At 43.8% G+C, this 17,581-nt stretch overlaps 2 protein-coding genes across 12 annotated transcripts in view; both read left to right on the forward strand.

Moving 5' to 3' along the window:
* The window catches only part of LOC100564487 (H-2 class I histocompatibility antigen, Q9 alpha chain-like), a 29,887-nt gene extending 22,528 nt beyond the window's left edge, over positions 1 to 7,359 (forward strand). For 2 of the 10 annotated variants that reach the window (XM_062972926.1, XM_062972927.1), the window contains exons 6-9: positions 587 to 619; positions 3,236 to 3,328; positions 3,537 to 3,698; positions 5,488 to 7,359. In XM_062972926.1, coding sequence (XP_062828996.1) covers positions 587 to 619; positions 3,236 to 3,328; positions 3,537 to 3,661 — 251 coding nt within the window. In that variant the 3' untranslated portion in view covers positions 3,662 to 3,698; positions 5,488 to 7,359. Of the gene's footprint in view, positions 1 to 66; positions 2,141 to 3,235; positions 3,329 to 3,536; positions 3,699 to 5,487 lie in introns of those variants that run through there. The other 8 variants (XM_062972920.1, XR_010003710.1, XR_010003711.1 and 5 more) reach the window with 8 other exon arrangements.
* A 138-nt stretch (positions 7,360 to 7,497) lies between these two features.
* LOC103282626 (major histocompatibility complex class I-related gene protein-like) overlaps positions 7,498 to 17,581 on the forward strand; it is a 233,254-nt gene continuing 223,170 nt past the window's right edge. The window contains exons 1-2 of one of the 2 annotated variants that reach the window (XM_062972911.1): positions 7,498 to 10,821; positions 16,534 to 16,955. In XM_062972911.1, coding sequence (XP_062828981.1) covers positions 16,724 to 16,955 — 232 coding nt within the window. In that variant the 5' untranslated portion in view covers positions 7,498 to 10,821; positions 16,534 to 16,723. The remainder of the gene's footprint in view (positions 10,822 to 16,533; positions 16,956 to 17,581) is intronic. The other variant, XM_062972912.1, reaches the window with a different exon arrangement.

The raw sequence follows: 17,581 nt of genomic DNA on the forward strand, positions 1-17,581 counted from the left end.
GCGTAAATTTCACCCAACCCTTTCCTGCCCATGGAACTGACCCTCTTGTCTTTTCCTTTGTTTTAGCAAGTGATCAAAAACCCAACATTTCTAAGAAAGGCAAGAGAAATTCATCTGAAAGGAGAGAATGAATGACAACGGGAAAAGACACAGAGAGAAAGGCAAACCAAGGAGATGGGATGATGGTGTAACTGTATGCTTCTGCCCTCTTCCCTGCTTAATATTTGAGTTAAACTACAATCGTTGGGGAATAATTAGCTGACAAGCAAAGTCAGTGTTGATACATTGTATATAAATGTGTACGAATGGTTTTTACAAAGCAACCGGAAGGGCATCCTCACATTTGATGCCTAGTGGTGGGCAAGTAGGGAGATCCCACGTGGTGTGGTATTAGGGGAACTTACACAACCCTCATGGTTGCTCCCCTTCTCCCAGCAACACACCCACACACATAGCTAAAGAGACACTGTACAGGCCTAGAAGAGATACAGTCTTTCAAAAGGCCGTGAACAAAGGATGGGGATTCTACTGCAGCCCTTCCCTGCCCAAAGAATTGACCTTCTTTGTCTTTTCCTTCTTTTTTTAGTAAGAGACCAAAAATCCAATATTTCTAAGGAAGGTAAGTGAATCCCACCCAGCTGAAAGGGTAGAATAAATTACAAGGGAAAAGACATACATAGAAAAGCAAATCAGGGAAATTGAATGGTTTGTAGCCGTAGAAGATGGTGGTGTAACTGTATCCTTCTACCTTCCTCCCTGATTAATATTTGAATTTTAAGAAAGTTAAATTAGAATAGTGGGTTGCTGTGCGTTTTTCGGGCCGTATGGCCATGTTCCAGTAGAATTCTTTCCTGGTGTTTCACCTGCATCTGTGTGGCTAATGGCATCTTGTTGTAGTTGAGCCAAGGGGTAGTAATGGTACTACTGGTGAAACTGCTAGCAGGAGGAACAGGGCTAATGGTGAGCAGGTGTTTGATGAGGAACAGCAAGTAAAGCGGTTCCGGGAAATACTTATGGCTCCTTCTGAGGATGAAACGTTTGAAGGGTTCTCTAGTGGTGAGGAGTCAATGCAGGAAGACGATGGATTAACAGAGAGTAGAGGAACTCAAAGGTCAACTCGGGAGCAAGAGTCAGATGAAGAAAGGGAAAGGAAGAAGATCCGGGATCTACTCACTGCTCCCACAGAAGATGAAACGTTTGAAGGTTTTTCTGGGGATGATGGGTCTGGGAGTGAGATGGAAAGTGCTGCAGATTGGACTCAAGTAAATGTGTGTGCAGAGCCAGTTCCTGGGGGTGCATCAGGGAATTGGCAAACTACTGGTGCACCAGTGACATGGGGAGATCTAAGTCTTGAATGAAGATGGAGGGACTGGAGGGATGACGGGCGAGGTTCACATATGAGATTAAGATCAGCTGTGGATAATGATGATGGGTCGGAGGCCTCATCATCTGCGGACTCCGATGTGTAAGTTAAAAGTGGAGTTGGAAGGAAAGCTCCCTTGCAGAAGGCAAGGTGTTGTTTGGGACATTGCTTTGTCACTGCCTGTTCTCCTTGGGTCCTCGCTGTATAGCTTCGTGGGTCCTGAGTTCGGTTTGGCTCCTGACGACGACAACGTTCCTTCCTCGCTTGGCGTTCCTGGCTTCCCTTGGCTCCTGAATTCGGTTTGGCTCCTGACGACGACAACATTCGCTCCTGGCTTGGCATTCCTGGCTTCTCCTTGATTCCTGAATTCGGTTTGGCTCCTGACGGCAGCGTTGCCCGTTCCTGGCTTGGCATTTGCTGGCTCCCTTCTGGTTCCTGAATTCGGCTTGGCTTCTGACGACGGCATTGTTACTCCCGGTTGGCTTTCCTTTGGGTTTCTGGATTCGGCTTGGCTTTTGGACAACAGTATCGCTTGCTCTCGCTACTGGTGGGCGTTTGGCCCTTCCTTGGCTCTCTGTGCTAGAGCGGGGCGTGACTCTAGTTCCAGTGAACGTTTGGTTGAAATTAAGACAGATTATCAGGCTAGATAATCCGGATTATTTACTGTTCCTCTTTTTTGCCTTTTCTTGAAACAAAGACATTTACCTTTACTGGGAACACTGAAGTTAAGTGTTTCTAGGTTCTAAATATCATTTAATAAACATTTGTTAACTCTAATCATTGTGTGTGGCCCTTTAAGAGGAGTCTGAGTCTTGACACATCTTCAGTGGTCTGTTGGAAGTGAGGCAAGTGGAGTGCATAAACTACAATAGTATGGAAATAATTACCGTATATACTCAAGTATAAGCTGACCCGAGTATAAGCCGAGGCACCTAATTTTACCACAAAAACTGGGAAAACTTATTGACTCGAGTATAAGATGAGGGTGGGAAATGCAGCAGCTATGGGTCAATTTCAAAAATAAAAATAGATATTAATAAAACTGCATTATTTGAGGCATCAGTAGGTTAAATGTTTTTGAATATTTATATAAAACCGTAATTTAAGATAATAATAAAACTTTAATAAGATAAGACTGTCCAACTCTGAATACCTATATCAGGGTCCTCAAACCTTTTAAGTGGAGGGCCGATTCACAGTCCCTCAGACTGTTGGGGGGACGGACTATGATGAAATAGTCCAAAATTAAGATTATTGTTGTTGTGTGCCTTCAAGTCATTTCAGACTTAGGTCAACCCTAAGGCCAAAGTTTAGGACAGGGGCCAGGTAAGTGACCTTGGAGGGCCACATCCGGCCCATGGGCCTTAGTTTGGTGACCCCTGATCTAGACGATTTCATAAGACCATAGGTAAGCAAAGAGACCTCCAAAGACCATCTAGATGGTTTCATAAGACCATAAGTAAGAAAAGGGACCCTCAAAGGCCATCTAGATGGTTTCATAAGACCATAGGTAAGCAAAGAGATCTCCAGAGACCATCTAGATGGTCTCATAAGACCATCGGTAAGGAAAAGGACCCTCGAAGGCCATCTAGATGATCTCATAAGGCCATCAGAAGACCATAGATAAGGAAAGGGACCTCAAAGACCATCTAGATGGTTTCATAAGACCACAGGTAAGGAAAGGGACCCTCAAAGGCCATCTAGACAGTCTCATAGGACCATAGGCAAGGAAGGTGACCTCTAAAAGCCATCTAGATGGTCTCATAAGGCCGTAGCTAAGCAAAGAGACCTCCAAAGAGCAGGTAGACTTAGGTCAACCCTAAGACCAAAGTTTAGGACAGGGGCCAGGTCAATGACCTGCATTTTTTCCAGCATTTATACCCCACCCTTCTCACCCGCGGGGACCCAGGGCAGCTTGCAACAGTTGGCAAGAAAGCGATGAAGGGTTCGGCAGCACTGAGGAAGGTAAGCATTAAGAAAGAGCAAGAAAGGTGGCTGCGGGAGGTCTGCAACCCTGGGAGATGGTAGCACAGCTGTGTCTCTCCACTATCCTCTCTACTTGATAAATGATTTTTAAAAGAGTTAAACCAGAGTAGTTGGAAAATAATTAGCTGACAAGTGAAGTCAGATGTCAAGAAATCTGGGTATTTTACTATGCTATTTCACATTATAGGACTTGAACGTCCTCAGATTTTGGTGTCTACTGGAAACCAAATACCAGCAGATATCAAGGGTCCACTATACTGGGGGCTGAAAGGCTCAGCCCAGCTCCCGCCTGGCACCTGGAGACTGATCTAGCTGAGTTTTGGCACCATTACCATTATGACAACCACAGGTATGTCTCAATTGGTTTTTGGCCCCACCCGTAGCCCTGGGCACACTCTTGATTTGGTCTTCTGTTCAGGATGAGATGATGGTGATGGTGTTCACGTTCCCTTTGTCATGGACTGATCACTACCTGGTTAGGTTTAGACTCACTGGGGCTCTAAACCTCCACAGGGGTAGAGGGCTGATTAGGATAGTCCGCCCCAGAAGGCTTATGGATCCAGATGGATTCCTGAAAACTCTTGGGGAGTTTCCTGCCACTTGGGTAGGTGATTCTGTCAAAGCTCTAGCAGACCTCTGGAATACGGAGGTGGCCAGGACAGTTGGCACAATCACTCCTGAACGTCGCCTTTCACAAAGCAGAGCCAAATCAGCCCCCTGGTATTCCATTAGCTGGCATCCCTTCCTTACTCTGTTTTTTAAAAACAGCTAAAATGCATTTATATTCTCTTACGTATAGAGAAGAGGAGGATTAGAATACTATGCATGGTTATCATCAGTCAGGAATGGTGTTGCACCCTGGCTCTGTTGGCTGCTTAAATTTTTAAAATAATTTTAATAATTTAAATGTATTTTAAATCTGTTTAGATTTGTGTTTCGTTTTAATGTCAAATGTAGATTGGTTATGTTATAATCTCTTATTACTTTGTTATAGATGTGGATTTATTTCCTGGTTTTGGTTGGGTTATCTATCTGTTTTTGTTTAGTTAATTACGGCATTGAATATTTGCTGATTTTTGTTGGAAACTGCCCTGAGTCCCCTTGGAGAGACAGGGTGGGATATAAATAAATTTTCTACATTATTATTATTATTATTATTATTATTATTATTATTATTATTATTATTATTATTATTATTATTTTGTCTGGTGAAAATTACACGTCAGCATTTTAGATGGATTAGGGATCAGCTGGTTTCCCCTGTAATAGGCAGTAAGAGCACCTAAAGCTTCGGAGAGCTTCTGTTCAACCCTTTCAAAGCTTCCTGCTTAGGCAGTGATAGCACGATCGTCAGCATAGATGAAACTCTCTGTCCCTTCTGTCAGTGGATGGTCATTTGGGTAAATTTTAAAGATTGATAGAGCAAGCACACTCCCCTGAGGCAGGCCATTCTTCTGTCTTCACCACCTACTTCTCTGACCCTGGAACTCAATAAAAAAGCTCCTGCTTTGTAGCAGATTTCCTTTGAAGAAGGTGAGATGGTAGTCCTTTGTGATATTATACATTTTTCTCAGGAGAAGGCGATGATTTACAGTATCGTAAGTTGCTGACAGCTCCTGTAATCTGCTGCCTTTCAAAACCATATTCTGTGTGCTGAGTCAGGTTCAGAACTTGTGATGTGCAGCTTTTCCCTTTCCTGAAACTTATCAGATTATGAGGCAGCACATAAATGTTTTCCCGCTCCTAGTCCTGGAATCTCCCCTTCACTTCACTTTAGTGAACACATTCTGAGGTCTGGTCTGGTCCCTTCCCTCTTTCTGAATAAGCTACATTGAGTCTATATTGAGAAAAAAGTACAGTAAAAGTAAAATCAATAAAAGTGTCTCTGGAACCTGTGAGTTTCTCCTTTATGTGTTGTACATTACTCAACTCTGGTGACAATGTAATTTGGTGCTGTAAGAAAACCCAGAGTCTATTTCTGCTGTATTCTGCTGAGAACACAGACTCTCCTTTTTTTGGCTAAAACTTACACATTTTTCTGGTTACTGATTAAGGCTCCTTTACCCTCGATCAAATTATTTGTGATTCATTCTCCTGCCCTCATTCTAAAGTTTTTTTTCTGTTTTATCTCTTTGTAGCGCAACTAGCAGGTCTGCCCTATGAATTGAGGAAAAGTTCATCCGCCTAAGTGTTGGATTTTGGTGCGCCGTTTAAGAATTTCTTCAAGGTTTTCCACTGGATGTCAACAATTTAAATTTGTAGAAATATTTATATTGCAAAGAGTTGGGCCTGAGGTATGAGGCTTGAATGAAAAGTAATGCCTCCACCTTCGTAACTCCTCAACAGATGGCAGTCCTGGTCTGCAGCAGGTACTGGCTTATTCAGTAGACTCTCCTCTACAGTTCCATTTGGTGGGAAGCCTGTGCATTGAACGGCTGTGTTGTTAAAGTGCAAAGTATGGGACCCTGCGCAGACGGTCGGTCAATGCGATTTAAGCAACGTGCAGTCATTGAATTCTTGACAGCAGAAGGTGCCACCACAAAGGAGATTCATCAGAGAATGCAAGCTGTTTATGGGGATTGTGTTGATGGGAGAGTAAGTTTCAAGAAGTGGGAACATCTGACTTGCGTGACAAACAAAGAGTTGGACGTCCTGTGACAGCAACCACCGAGTTTCAAGCTAAAGGTTGATTCAGAACGATTGCCATATCACTCAGAGAGAAATTTCAAGCATAATCGGCATTTCACAAAAATTATTGCTTTGCTTGACTATCAGAAGATCTGTGCAGGACGGGTATTGTGAGATGCTGGTTGTGGAAGCAGAGTGCCGACTTCTTCCATGACGGCTTCAGAACTGCGGCAATTTTTAAAGGTTTTTTTCATGTCAGGAGTGACTTGAGAAACTGTAAGTCGCTTCTGGTGTAAGAGAATTGGCCATCTGCAAGGATGTTAGAGAAAGAACTACCCCACTCCTGAAGCAGCTACACTGGCTTCCGGTTTGTTTCTGGGCGCAGTTCAAGTTGCTGGCTTTGGCCTACAAAGCTCTATACAGTTTGGGCCCAGCGTACTTGAGGGACTGTATCACCTTCTACCAACCCACTCGAGCTTCTTCTTCTTTTTTTTTTTTTTTTACGAATTTTTATTTTTTAAAACACAAAAAATACATACCATACACATACAAAACATTTACAATTCTCACCACCAACACGAGGATTATTTTCATTTACATATTCATTTATTTTTGAGACAATCTTTATATCTTTATACATTTCCATCCTATATACTATATAACAATTGTATCTTATTTCTTATGGCTTGATCTCTGGATTGATTCATGATATAGTTCTTTACCCTTTTCCCATCTTTCTTCCATTTCTCTCATTTTTAAAACATTTAATTTCACATTTATAATTTCAAATTCCATTTGCTCCACCATATATTGGTACCATTTATTTACTGTCCATTTTGATTTATCTTTCCACCCTAATATTATTACTGCTTGTGCACATTCAATTATTGCTTCTTTTATTTCCCATTTCCTCTCTTTTCCCTAATACTGTAGAGTCTCACTTATCCAAGCTAAACGGGCCAGTAGAAGCTTGGATAAGCGAATATGTTGGATAATAAGGAGGGATTAAGGAAAAGCCTATTAAACATCAAATTAGGTTATGATTTTACAAATTAAGCACCAAAACATCATGTTAGACAACAAATTTGACAGAAGAAGTAGTTCAGTACGCAGTAATGTTATGTTGTAATTACTGTATTTACGAATTTAGCACCAAAATATCACAATATATTGAAAACATTGACTACAAAAATGGCTTGGATAATCCAGAAGCTTGGATAAGCGAGGCTTGGATAAGTGAGACTCTACTGTACCGCTATTTCCTTTGTTATGACCCACTCATTTCCTAGTATTTGATTTGACTCATTTTGTATAGTCTGCCAAAAATATTGTACATATTCACATTCCCACATCATGTGCATAAACCGCCCTTTCTGATGACATCCATGCCAGCACTGACTACTCCCCTTTTTATAGTAGTACTAGCTGTGCCCGGCCACGCGTTGCTGTGGCGAAGTCTGGTGGTCTGGGAAATAAAGTATTGAGGAATTGGTGGTAGTTAAGCTAAAGGGTAAAGGTTTTGCCCTGACATTAAGTTCAGTCGTGTCTGACTTTGGGGGTTGGTGGTCATCTCCATTTCTAAGCCAAAGAGCCGGCGTTGTCCGTAGACTCCTCCAAGGTCATGTGGGATGACTGCATGGAGCACCGTTACCTTTCCGCTGGAGCGGTACCTATTCATCTACTCTAATTTGAATGTTTTTGAACTTTAGGGTTGGGAGAAGCTGGGGTTAACAGTGGGGGCTCTGTCCGTTCTTCGAATTCAAACCTGCGACCTTTCGGTCCAGAAATTTAGCAGCTCAGCGCTTGAACACGCTGCAGCATCAGGGGATATTATTTCCTAAAGGTTGTGAATATACAATATTTTTGATTGTTTTTGTGTGTTGGAGGCAAGTATTAATGTTGCAATTAGGGAAAATGATTAGCATGTAATGGCCTTGTAGCTTTAAAGCCTGGCTGTTTCCTCCCTGAGTGAATTTTTTTGGGAGGTGTTAGCTGGCCCTGATTGTTTCCTGTCTGGAATTCCCTTGTTTTCAGAGTGGTGTTTGTGATATTTTATGTGCTTCTACTGTCTGTGGCCCTCAGAAAACAGAGGACTTGCCAGACTTTGGTGATGGGAATACTTTGTTGGGAGGTGTTAGCTGGCCCTGATTGTTTCCTGTGTGGAATTCCACTGTTTTCAGAGTGTTCTTTATTTAGTGTTCTGATTTTAGAGATTATATTGTTGTGTATTATTGTACCACAGTAATTATTTCATATTACAGTAGAATCTCAGTTATCCAACATTTGGTAATTCAATGTTCTGGATTATCCAACGTAGTCTGCGTTTTAGTAGTCATTTTTTTGTACTCAGTGTTTTAAATTGTGATACTTTTTCTGTCAAATTTGTTGTATAACATGATGTTTTGGTGGTTAATTTGTATAATGATTACCTAATTTGATGTTTAATCGGGTTTTCCTGAATCCGTTCTTATTATCCAACATATTCAGTTATGCAATGTTGTGCTGGGATGTTTATGTTGGATAAGTGAGAATCTAGTGTATATTTATAATTTTGCAAGGAAGGCGTTTGCGTAATCTCCCGGGCACTGGAAAGGGGTAAATAAATAACAGAAGAGGAGAAGGCGCTCTGTACATGCTCAGGGCCCAGGCGGGAGGCGTGGCGGGCTGAGGTCTGCCCTTCTCCTTTGCCCCTCAATTCCGGCCCTTCCCCTCCTACCGGAGGCGGCACCGGTGTGGTGGTGGGTTGGCGGGCCTGGTAAGCCAGGGAAGAGCGGGCTCTGGTGGAGGCGCAGGCCCCGGGCGTAGCGGCTTCATCCCCGCCTCCGCGCTTCCCGGTGCCAGCCTCCATGTTCTTCCCGCGCAGTAGGAGGAAAGGAGGAGGCCTGAGCAGCGGCGAGGAGGAGGAGGAGGAGAACCGGGCTGGGAAGGCGGGCGATGGGGCGCTTGTCTGTCGCTGCAGGCCGGAGAGGAAGAAAAAAGGGTGGGAAAGGGTTCCTCTCCACACAGAGGGAGAGAGGCAGGACTCGCTTTTCCAGAAGTGCCTTGTGCGGAGGTGACATTGTTGGCGCGAAACACCAGGAAGGTACCAAGGGAGGGGGAAAGAGGCCTTTTTTGTTTCCTAGGCGAGATGTTAGGACAGGGACGGGTCAGCTTGGGCCCTCCGGGTGTTTTGGAGTGGAACTTCAGATTCGAGGATGAGTAGGTCAGCCTCGTGAGGCGGAGGTGTGCCTTCTCCTGCCGAGTCCCTGGCTTTGGCGGTGAAGGCGGCAATAGAGGGTGAGGAAGGGGGGGACAGTTTTGTGTGTGTGCGCGCACGGGAAGGGTTCGGAGGATTGTGTTTGTGCGCATGCGCACATTGCCTGTTGTGCTTTTTAGTGTTGTGATTGTGTTTTTTGTTTGAATGTGTTGTATCTTACTGAAGGCGGGGATGATGGATTGTGATGGTAATTTTAGAGTTTGGGGGGTGTTGGGTTTTGTTGTTTTGTGCGTCGCCACGACGCCAAAAGCCTTTTATATATACAGATGCTTACCTTTTACGATACCATTTGTGCAATATTTTCCTCCTCGTTTCTCGTACTCTGGTATTCCTTTTCATCCCTATTGACTTTACCACATTTCTCATCTCTTGTTCCATGATTTGTAACTCCATTTCCCAGATACTTTTCAAATCCCGTATTGTACATCCATCAGCCTCTATTAGCATTGTATATATTTTGCTGGCCTGTGCCTTCTTTCCTTCCTCTTTTTCTCTTATCTTTTCAAAGGCCTTCCCAGACGAAGGATAACAGGCACTGCCAGTCTGATAATGCTATGCAGTAATGCTATGTAGAAATTACTGTATTTACGAACTTAGAACCAAGATATAACGATATATTGAAAACATTGACTACAAAAATGCGTTGGATAATCCAGAACGTTGGATAAGTGAGTGTTGGATAAGTGAGACTCTACTGTAGTTGGCTTGTCCTGAAAGTCAGTCATATTCTTAATCTCGCTCTTGTTTTACTTGTAAGGATATGGACCTGGGGAGAGGTTATGGCAAAGGCGGACTCGGGGATTGTTGTGGTTGTTGTAGTTTAGTGTCTGCTTTGTTATATTATATTAATGTTGGGACTTAAGTTGAGTCATTAAAAACTAAAACACCTTTTGCCAATACAGCAGAGTCTCACTTATCCAGGCCTCGCTTATCCAAGCCTCTGGATAATCCAAGCCATTTTTATAGTCAATGTTTTCAATATATCGTGATATTTTGGTACTAAATTTGTAAATACAGTAATTACTACATAGCATTACCATGTATTGAACTACTTTTTCTGTCAAATGTATTGTATAACATGATGTTTTGGTGCTTAATTTGTAAAATCATAACCTAATTGGATGTTTAATAGGCTTATCCTTAATCCCTCCTTATTATCCAAGATATTCGCTTATCCAAGCTTCTGCCGGCCCGTTTAGCTTGGATGAGTGAGACTCTGCTGTATTCTGTCCTCCTCACCCTCATCTAAGGTCCAAGGGTTGGCTCAGAAACTAGACATCCGGACACGAGACCCACACTGCTTTCGATTTCACTCCTCTGTGTTAACGTCGGCGCTGAGTCTGGCCGGACTCCTATTATGGTAAACCCCGGCCTCCTATTGGTGGGATGTTTTCCCCCTGGGCCAATCCCCGCTCGCTGCGCTTCTGTCCGCCTCCAGCACTTCCAGCAGGAAACTTTTCCGCCTCCAACACCACCAGCAGGAAACTTCTCTCTCTGCTGGCGATGGCGCGGCTGTTGCTGCTCCGGGTGGTGTCTGTCCTTCTCCTGGGACACCCGGGAATCGCCCTCCCGCCCCCGGCTCCCGCAGGTGAGACCTTTCCATCCAACCCTTCTTATGCTTGGCTAGAAAGAAAGGGGGCCAAACTCCTGTCTCTGCCGCCTTCTGCAGGGCTCTCGCTTTTGACAAAGGGGGGAAATGGGGGTAGGAATGCAGAGAATCAGGCTGCATCTACAGTTTCAGGTTACTGCAGTTGGAGACCACTTGGGCTGCCATGGCTCAATGCTGGGGAATCGTGGGATATGTAGTTTTACAGGGCCCTGCCCACTACAGCTCCCAGGATCCCTGTACAATTTTTATTTTTGGTGTCAGGAACGACTGGAGAAACTGCAAGTCGCTTCTGGTGTGAGAGAATTGGCCGTCTGCAATGACGTTGCCCAGGGGATGTTTTGATGTTTTTACCATCCTTGTGGGAGGCTTCTCTCATGTCCCCACATGGAGCTGGAGCTGAAAGAGGGAGCTCATCTGTGCTCTCCCCGGGTTGGATTCGAACCTAGCAGCCTGTAGAATTAAGCCTTGGTAGTTAAAGTGGTGACAGGATGTGTTAATTTTGTAGTGTAGACGCACCTGGAGAAAAGAATCTGTCCAAAGAACTGTGTTTAAATAGCTGAGTGAATAATAATAATAATAATAATAATAATAATAATAATTCTATTTCTTATACTCCTGTCCTTGTGGCTCAAGGCAGGTTGCGGAATAACTGAAACACATAAACATCACGGGGCTGATTGGGGTATAGGGGGGCTACCACTGCTCAATGGGGTTACGCTTCCCCCCAAGGACACAGGTCCGCAGTCTGGGGGTCCTCCTGGACTCTTCACTGACGCTTGATGCTCAGTTGTCAACGGTGGCACAATTAAAGCGTGTACCTCGAGGAGCCCAGTTTGGCCACAGTGGTCCACGCCTTGGTTACATCTAGATTGGATTATTGCAATGCACTCTCTGTGCCTTTGAAAACTTTCGTGAAACTGCAACTGGTGCAAAGGTTGGCAGCCAGACTGTTAAAAGGAGATAGCTACAGGGAACATAACGCGCCTCTTCTGAAGCAGCTCCACTGGCTGCTGATAATTTTCCGGTCCCAATTCAAAGTGCAGGTTGTGGCCTATAAAACCCTGAATGGTTCAATGTTCTGCTTGTCTTCCTGACCGTGTCTCTCCCTAGGCTCTTAGATCTGCCTGGGAGGCCCTTATCTCACTCCCACCTCCATCACAAACAGGGTTGGTGGGGATGGGGGAGGAGGCCTTCACGGTGGCACACACCCGGCTCTGGAACTCTCCTCCCAAGGAGATAATAATAATAGTAATAACTGTATTTTTATATCCCACTCCCATCTCCCCAAGGGGACTCAGGGCAGCTAACATGGAGACAAACCCAACATCAACATACATTAAAACACAATCATAATTTAAAACAATATAAAACAATATAAACAGCATAAAGAGGATAAAGCATAAAACATATCAAGTCGTTTGAATCAAAGCATAGTGCATAATATGTAGGGATGAAAATTGTACAGATTCTATGTGAGGATCAAGGATAAAATAGAATTAAGCTTCAAGATGAAAATAATCAAAAACAATCCAATAAGACATAGTAAACTAAAACAGGGGTAAAACATTACAACATATACCCTAAAAGCAATTAAGATAAAATTACATTAAAATGGCTTGTGTTCACTTGTGTTCATTTAAGATGTATCGTAGCAGCCATATAATACAAGTGGCTTAGCCAGCGTTCCAATGGGTTGAAGTGTCCTAGTCCTCCTCCTCTCCATATGCTAAAGTGCATTAATGTGTTTTCAGAAGTTTTTTAAAGGAGAGGAGGGTGGGGGACATTTTTATTTCCTTAGGGAAGGAGTTCCAGAGACGGGAGTGATCACGGAGAAGGCCTCCTTTCTCATTCCCACCAACTGAGCTTGTGACGGGGAGTGGGACCGAGAGGAGGGCCTCCTCCTCTGACCGCAGTGCACAGGATGGTCTTATAGGGAGATGTGATTAGACAAATAGCCTGGACCTGAACATTTAGGCCTTTATAGGTAACGACCAGCACTTTGTATTTAGTCCGGAAGTGGTCCAGCAACCAGTGGAGTCTGATCCTTTCTTCCCATTCATATAACCAAACTTGTTGCCATGTATTATTGCCCTACCCAGCAATAGAGATAACAGAACCAGATCAGAGCAAAGTACTATAACTTCAGTCTCCTTGTGGAGAATGGAGAGAAAACATGGGGCATGAATAAACATAATAAATACTTATAATAATTGTTTAGTGATATCTGCAGTAATAAAAATTACTTTGGCCAACATTCACCTTTGTACTTGAAAATCACCAATAGATTTAAGTGCTTTGAATGTTGCATCCTTGCCAACATTCAGCAGGCATGCTTTTTGTGATCCTTGCTTTTGTGATCCTGTGCTTTTTGTGGTTGGAGTGAGATACCATTTTTGGATTAATTTTAGAGCAGTAGTTTTCAAACTTTTCTTCACCACAGACCTTCTAAAATACTTTTGTGGCCACTGACCCCCTTGACGTAATTCAAGATTTAAGGCACATGAAATAATTATTTCAACTTTCTCATGAATATTCCTTTACATTTAGAGAGAAGGGACTATAAATTAAATCTGTCAATGCACACACTTCTGTTATATTTTGACTACAGGGCAGTCCCCAAGTTATGGAAATAAAGATTGGTGACAAAGCTTCAGTGGAGACACCTTTTCCCCATGATAACTCTCTCAGGAGTGAATTTCCCTTCCGAGGGTTAGATTTTTCCCATTTCCTGTTGTCTCAACCTCTCTCTTAACTATGAGTTATTTGTAAATAGGATGTTTGCAACTTCAAGACCAATTTAAAATAATAGTATCAACCCTGAGAATAGTTAATAATAATACAGTAGAGTCTCGCTTATCCAACGTTCTGGATTATCCAACGCATTTTTGTAGTCAATGTTTTCAATACATCATGATATTTTGGTGCTAAATTCGTAAATACAGTAATTACTACATAGCATTACTGCCTATTGAACTACTTTTTCTGTCAAATTTGTTGTTAAACATGATGTTTTGGTGCTTGATTTGTAAAATCATAACCTAATTTGATGTGCAATAGGCTTTTCCTTAATCCCTCCTTCTTATCTAACATATTCGCTTATCTAACATTCTGCCGGCCCGTTTGTTTTTGTGTGTTGGAGGCAAGTATGAATGTTGCAATTAGGGAAAATGATTAGCATGTAATGGCCTTGTAGCTTTAAAGCCTGGCTGTTTCCTCCCTGAGTGAATTTTTTTGGGAGGTGTTAGCTGGCCCTGATTGTTTCCTGTCTGGAATTCCCTTGTTTTCAGAGTGGTGTTGTTTGTGATATTTTATGTGCTTCTACTGTCTGTGGCCCTCAGAAAACAGAGGACTTGCCAGACTTTGGTGATGGGAATACTTTGTTGGGAGGTGTTAGCTGGCCCTGATTGTTTCCTGTGTGGAATTCCACTGTTTTCAGAGTGTTCTTTATTTAGTGTTCTGATTTTAGAGATTATATTGTTGTGTATTATTGTACCACAGTAATTATTTCATATTACAGTAGAATCTCAGTTATCCAACATTTGGTAATTCAATGTTCTGGATTATCCAACGTAGTCTGCGTTTTAGTAGTCATTTTTTTGTACTCAGTGTTTTAAATTGTGATACTTTTTCTGTCAAATTTGTTGTATAACATGATGTTTTGGTGGTTAATTTGTATAATGATTACCTAATTTGATGTTTAATCGGGTTTTCCTGAATCCGTTCTTATTATCCAACATATTCAGTTATGCAATGTTGTGCTGGGATGTTTATGTTGGATAAGTGAGAATCTAGTGTATATTTATAATTTTGCAAGGAAGGCGTTTGCGTAATCTCCCGGGCACTGGAAAGGGGTAAATAAATAACAGAAGAGGAGAAGGCGCTCTGTACATGCTCAGGGCCCAGGCGGGAGGCGTGGCGGGCTGAGGTCTGCCCTTCTCCTTTGCCCCTCAATTCCGGCCCTTCCCCTCCTACCGGAGGCGGCACCGGTGTGGTGGTGGGTTGGCGGGCCTGGTAAGCCAGGGAAGAGCGGGCTGTGGTGGAGGCGCAGGCCCCGGGCGTAGCGGCTTCATCCCCGCCTCCGCGCTTCCCGGTGCCAGCCTCCATGTTCTTCCCGCGCAGTAGGAGGAAAGGAGGAGGCCTGAGCAGCGGCGAGGAGGAGGAGGAGGAGAACCGGGCTGGGAAGGCGGGCGATGGGGCGCTTGTCTGTCGCTGCAGGCCGGAGAGGAAGAAAAAAGGGTGGGAAAGGGTTCCTCTCCACACAGAGGGAGAGAGGCAGGACTCGCTTTTCCAGAAGTGCCTTGTGCGGAGGTGACATTGTTGGCGCGAAACACCAGGAAGGTACCAAGGGAGGGGGAAAGAGGCCTTTTTTGTTTCCTAGGCGAGATGTTAGGACAGGGACGGGTCAGCTTAGGCCCTCCGGGTGTTTTGGAGTGGAACTTCAGATTCGAGGATGAGTAGGTCAGCCTCGTGAGGCGGAGGTGTGCCTTCTCCTGCCGAGTCCCTGGCTTTGGCGGTGAAGGCGGCAATAGAGGGTGAGGAAGGGGGGACAGTTTTGTGTGTGTGCGCGCACGGGAAGGGTTCGGAGGATTGTGTTTGTGCGCATGCGCACATTGCCTGTTGTGCTTTTTAGTGTTGTGATTGTGTTTTTTGTTTGAATGTGTTGTATCTTACTGAAGGCGGGGATGATGGATTGTGATGGTAATTTTAGAGTTTGGGGGGTGTTGGGTTTTGTTGTTTTGTGCGTCGCCACGACGCCAAAAGCCTTTTATATATACAGATGCTTACCTTTTACGATACCATTTGTGCAATATTTTCCTCCTCGTTTCTCGTACTCTGGTATTCCTTTTCATCCCTATTGACTTTACCACATTTCTCATCTCTTGTTCCATGATTTGTAACTCCATTTCCCAGATACTTTTCAAATCCCGTATTGTACATCCATCAGCCTCTATTAGCATTGTATATATTTTGCTGGCCTGTGCCTTCTTTCCTTCCTCTTTTTCTCTTATCTTTTCAAAGGCCTTCCCAGACGAAGGATAACAGGCACTGCCAGTCTGATAATGCTATGCAGTAATGCTATGTAGAAATTACTGTATTTACGAACTTAGAACCAAGATATAACGATATATTGAAAACATTGACTACAAAAATGCGTTGGATAATCCAGAACGTTGGATAAGTGAGTGTTGGATAAGTGAGACTCTACTGTAGTTGGCTTGTCCTGAAAGTCAGTCATATTCTTAATCTCGCTCTTGTTTTACTTGTAAGGATATGGACCTGGGGAGAGGTTATGGCAAAGGCGGACTCGGGGATTGTTGTGGTTGTTGTAGTTTAGTGTCTGCTTTGTTATATTATATTAATGTTGGGACTTAAGTTGAGTCACTAAAAACTAAAACACCTTTTGCCAATACAGCAGAGTCTCACTTATCCAGGCCTCGCTTATCCAAGCCTCTGGATAATCCAAGCCATTTTTATAGTCAATGTTTTCAATATATCGTGATATTTTGGTACTAAATTTGTAAATACAGTAATTACTACATAGCATTACCATGTATTGAACTACTTTTTCTGTCAAATGTATTGTATAACATGATGTTTTGGTGCTTAATTTGTAAAATCATAACCTAATTGGATGTTTAATAGGCTTTTCCTTAATCCCTCCTTATTATCCAACATATTCGTTTATCCAAGCTTCTGCCGGCCGTTTAGCTTGGATGAGTGAGACTCTGCTGTATTCTGTCCTCCTCACCCTCATCTAAGGTCCAAGGGTTGGCTCAGAAACTAGACATCCGGACACGAGACCCACACTGCTTTCGATTTCACTCCTCTGCGTTAACGTCCTCTGCGTTAACGCTGAGTCTGCCCGGAAACCGGTGACGCTATGGTAAACCCCGGCCTCCTATTGGTGGGATGTTTTCCCCCTGGGCCAATCCCCGCTCGCTGCGCTTCTGTCCGCCTCCGAACACCACCAGCAGGAAACTTTTCCGCCTCCAACACGACCAGCAGGAAACTTCTCTCTCAGCTGGCGATGGCGCGGCTGTTGCTGCTCCGGGTTGTGTCTGTCCTTCTCCTGGGACACCTGGGAATCGCCCTCCCGCCCCCGGCTCCCGCAGGTGAGTCCTTTCCATCCAACCCTTCTTATGCTTGGCTAGAAAAAAAGGGGGCCAAACGCCTGTCTCTGCCGCCTTCTGCAGGGCTCTCGCTTTTGAGAAAAGGGGGAAATGGGGGTAGGAATGCAGAGAATCAGGCTGCATCTACAGTTTCAGGTTACTGCAGTTGGAGACCACTTGGGCTGCCATGGCTCAATGCTGGGGAATCGTGGGATATGTAGTTTTACAGGGCCCTGCCCACTACAGCTCCCAGGATCCCTGTACAATTTTTATTTTTGGTGTCAGGAACGACTGGAGAAACTGCAAGTTGCTTCTGGTGTGAGAGAATTGGCCGTCTGCAATGACGTTGCCCAAGGGATGTTTTGATGTTTTTACCATCCTTGTGGGAGGCTTCTCTCATGTCCCCACATGGAGCTGGAGCTGAAAGAGGGAGCTCATCTGTGCTCTCCCCGGGTTGGATTTGAACCTGGCAGCCTGTAGAATTAAGCCTTGGTAGTTAAAGTGGTGACAGGATGCGTTAATTCTGTTGTGTAGATGCCTGGAGAAAAGAATCTGTCCAAAGAACTGTGTTTAAATGGCTGAGTGAATAATAATAATAATAATAATAATAATAATTCTATTTCTTACCC

Source organism: Anolis carolinensis, chromosome 2 (genome assembly GCF_035594765.1).
Source record: "Anolis carolinensis isolate JA03-04 chromosome 2, rAnoCar3.1.pri, whole genome shotgun sequence".
Taxonomy (NCBI): domain Eukaryota; kingdom Metazoa; phylum Chordata; class Lepidosauria; order Squamata; family Dactyloidae; genus Anolis; species Anolis carolinensis.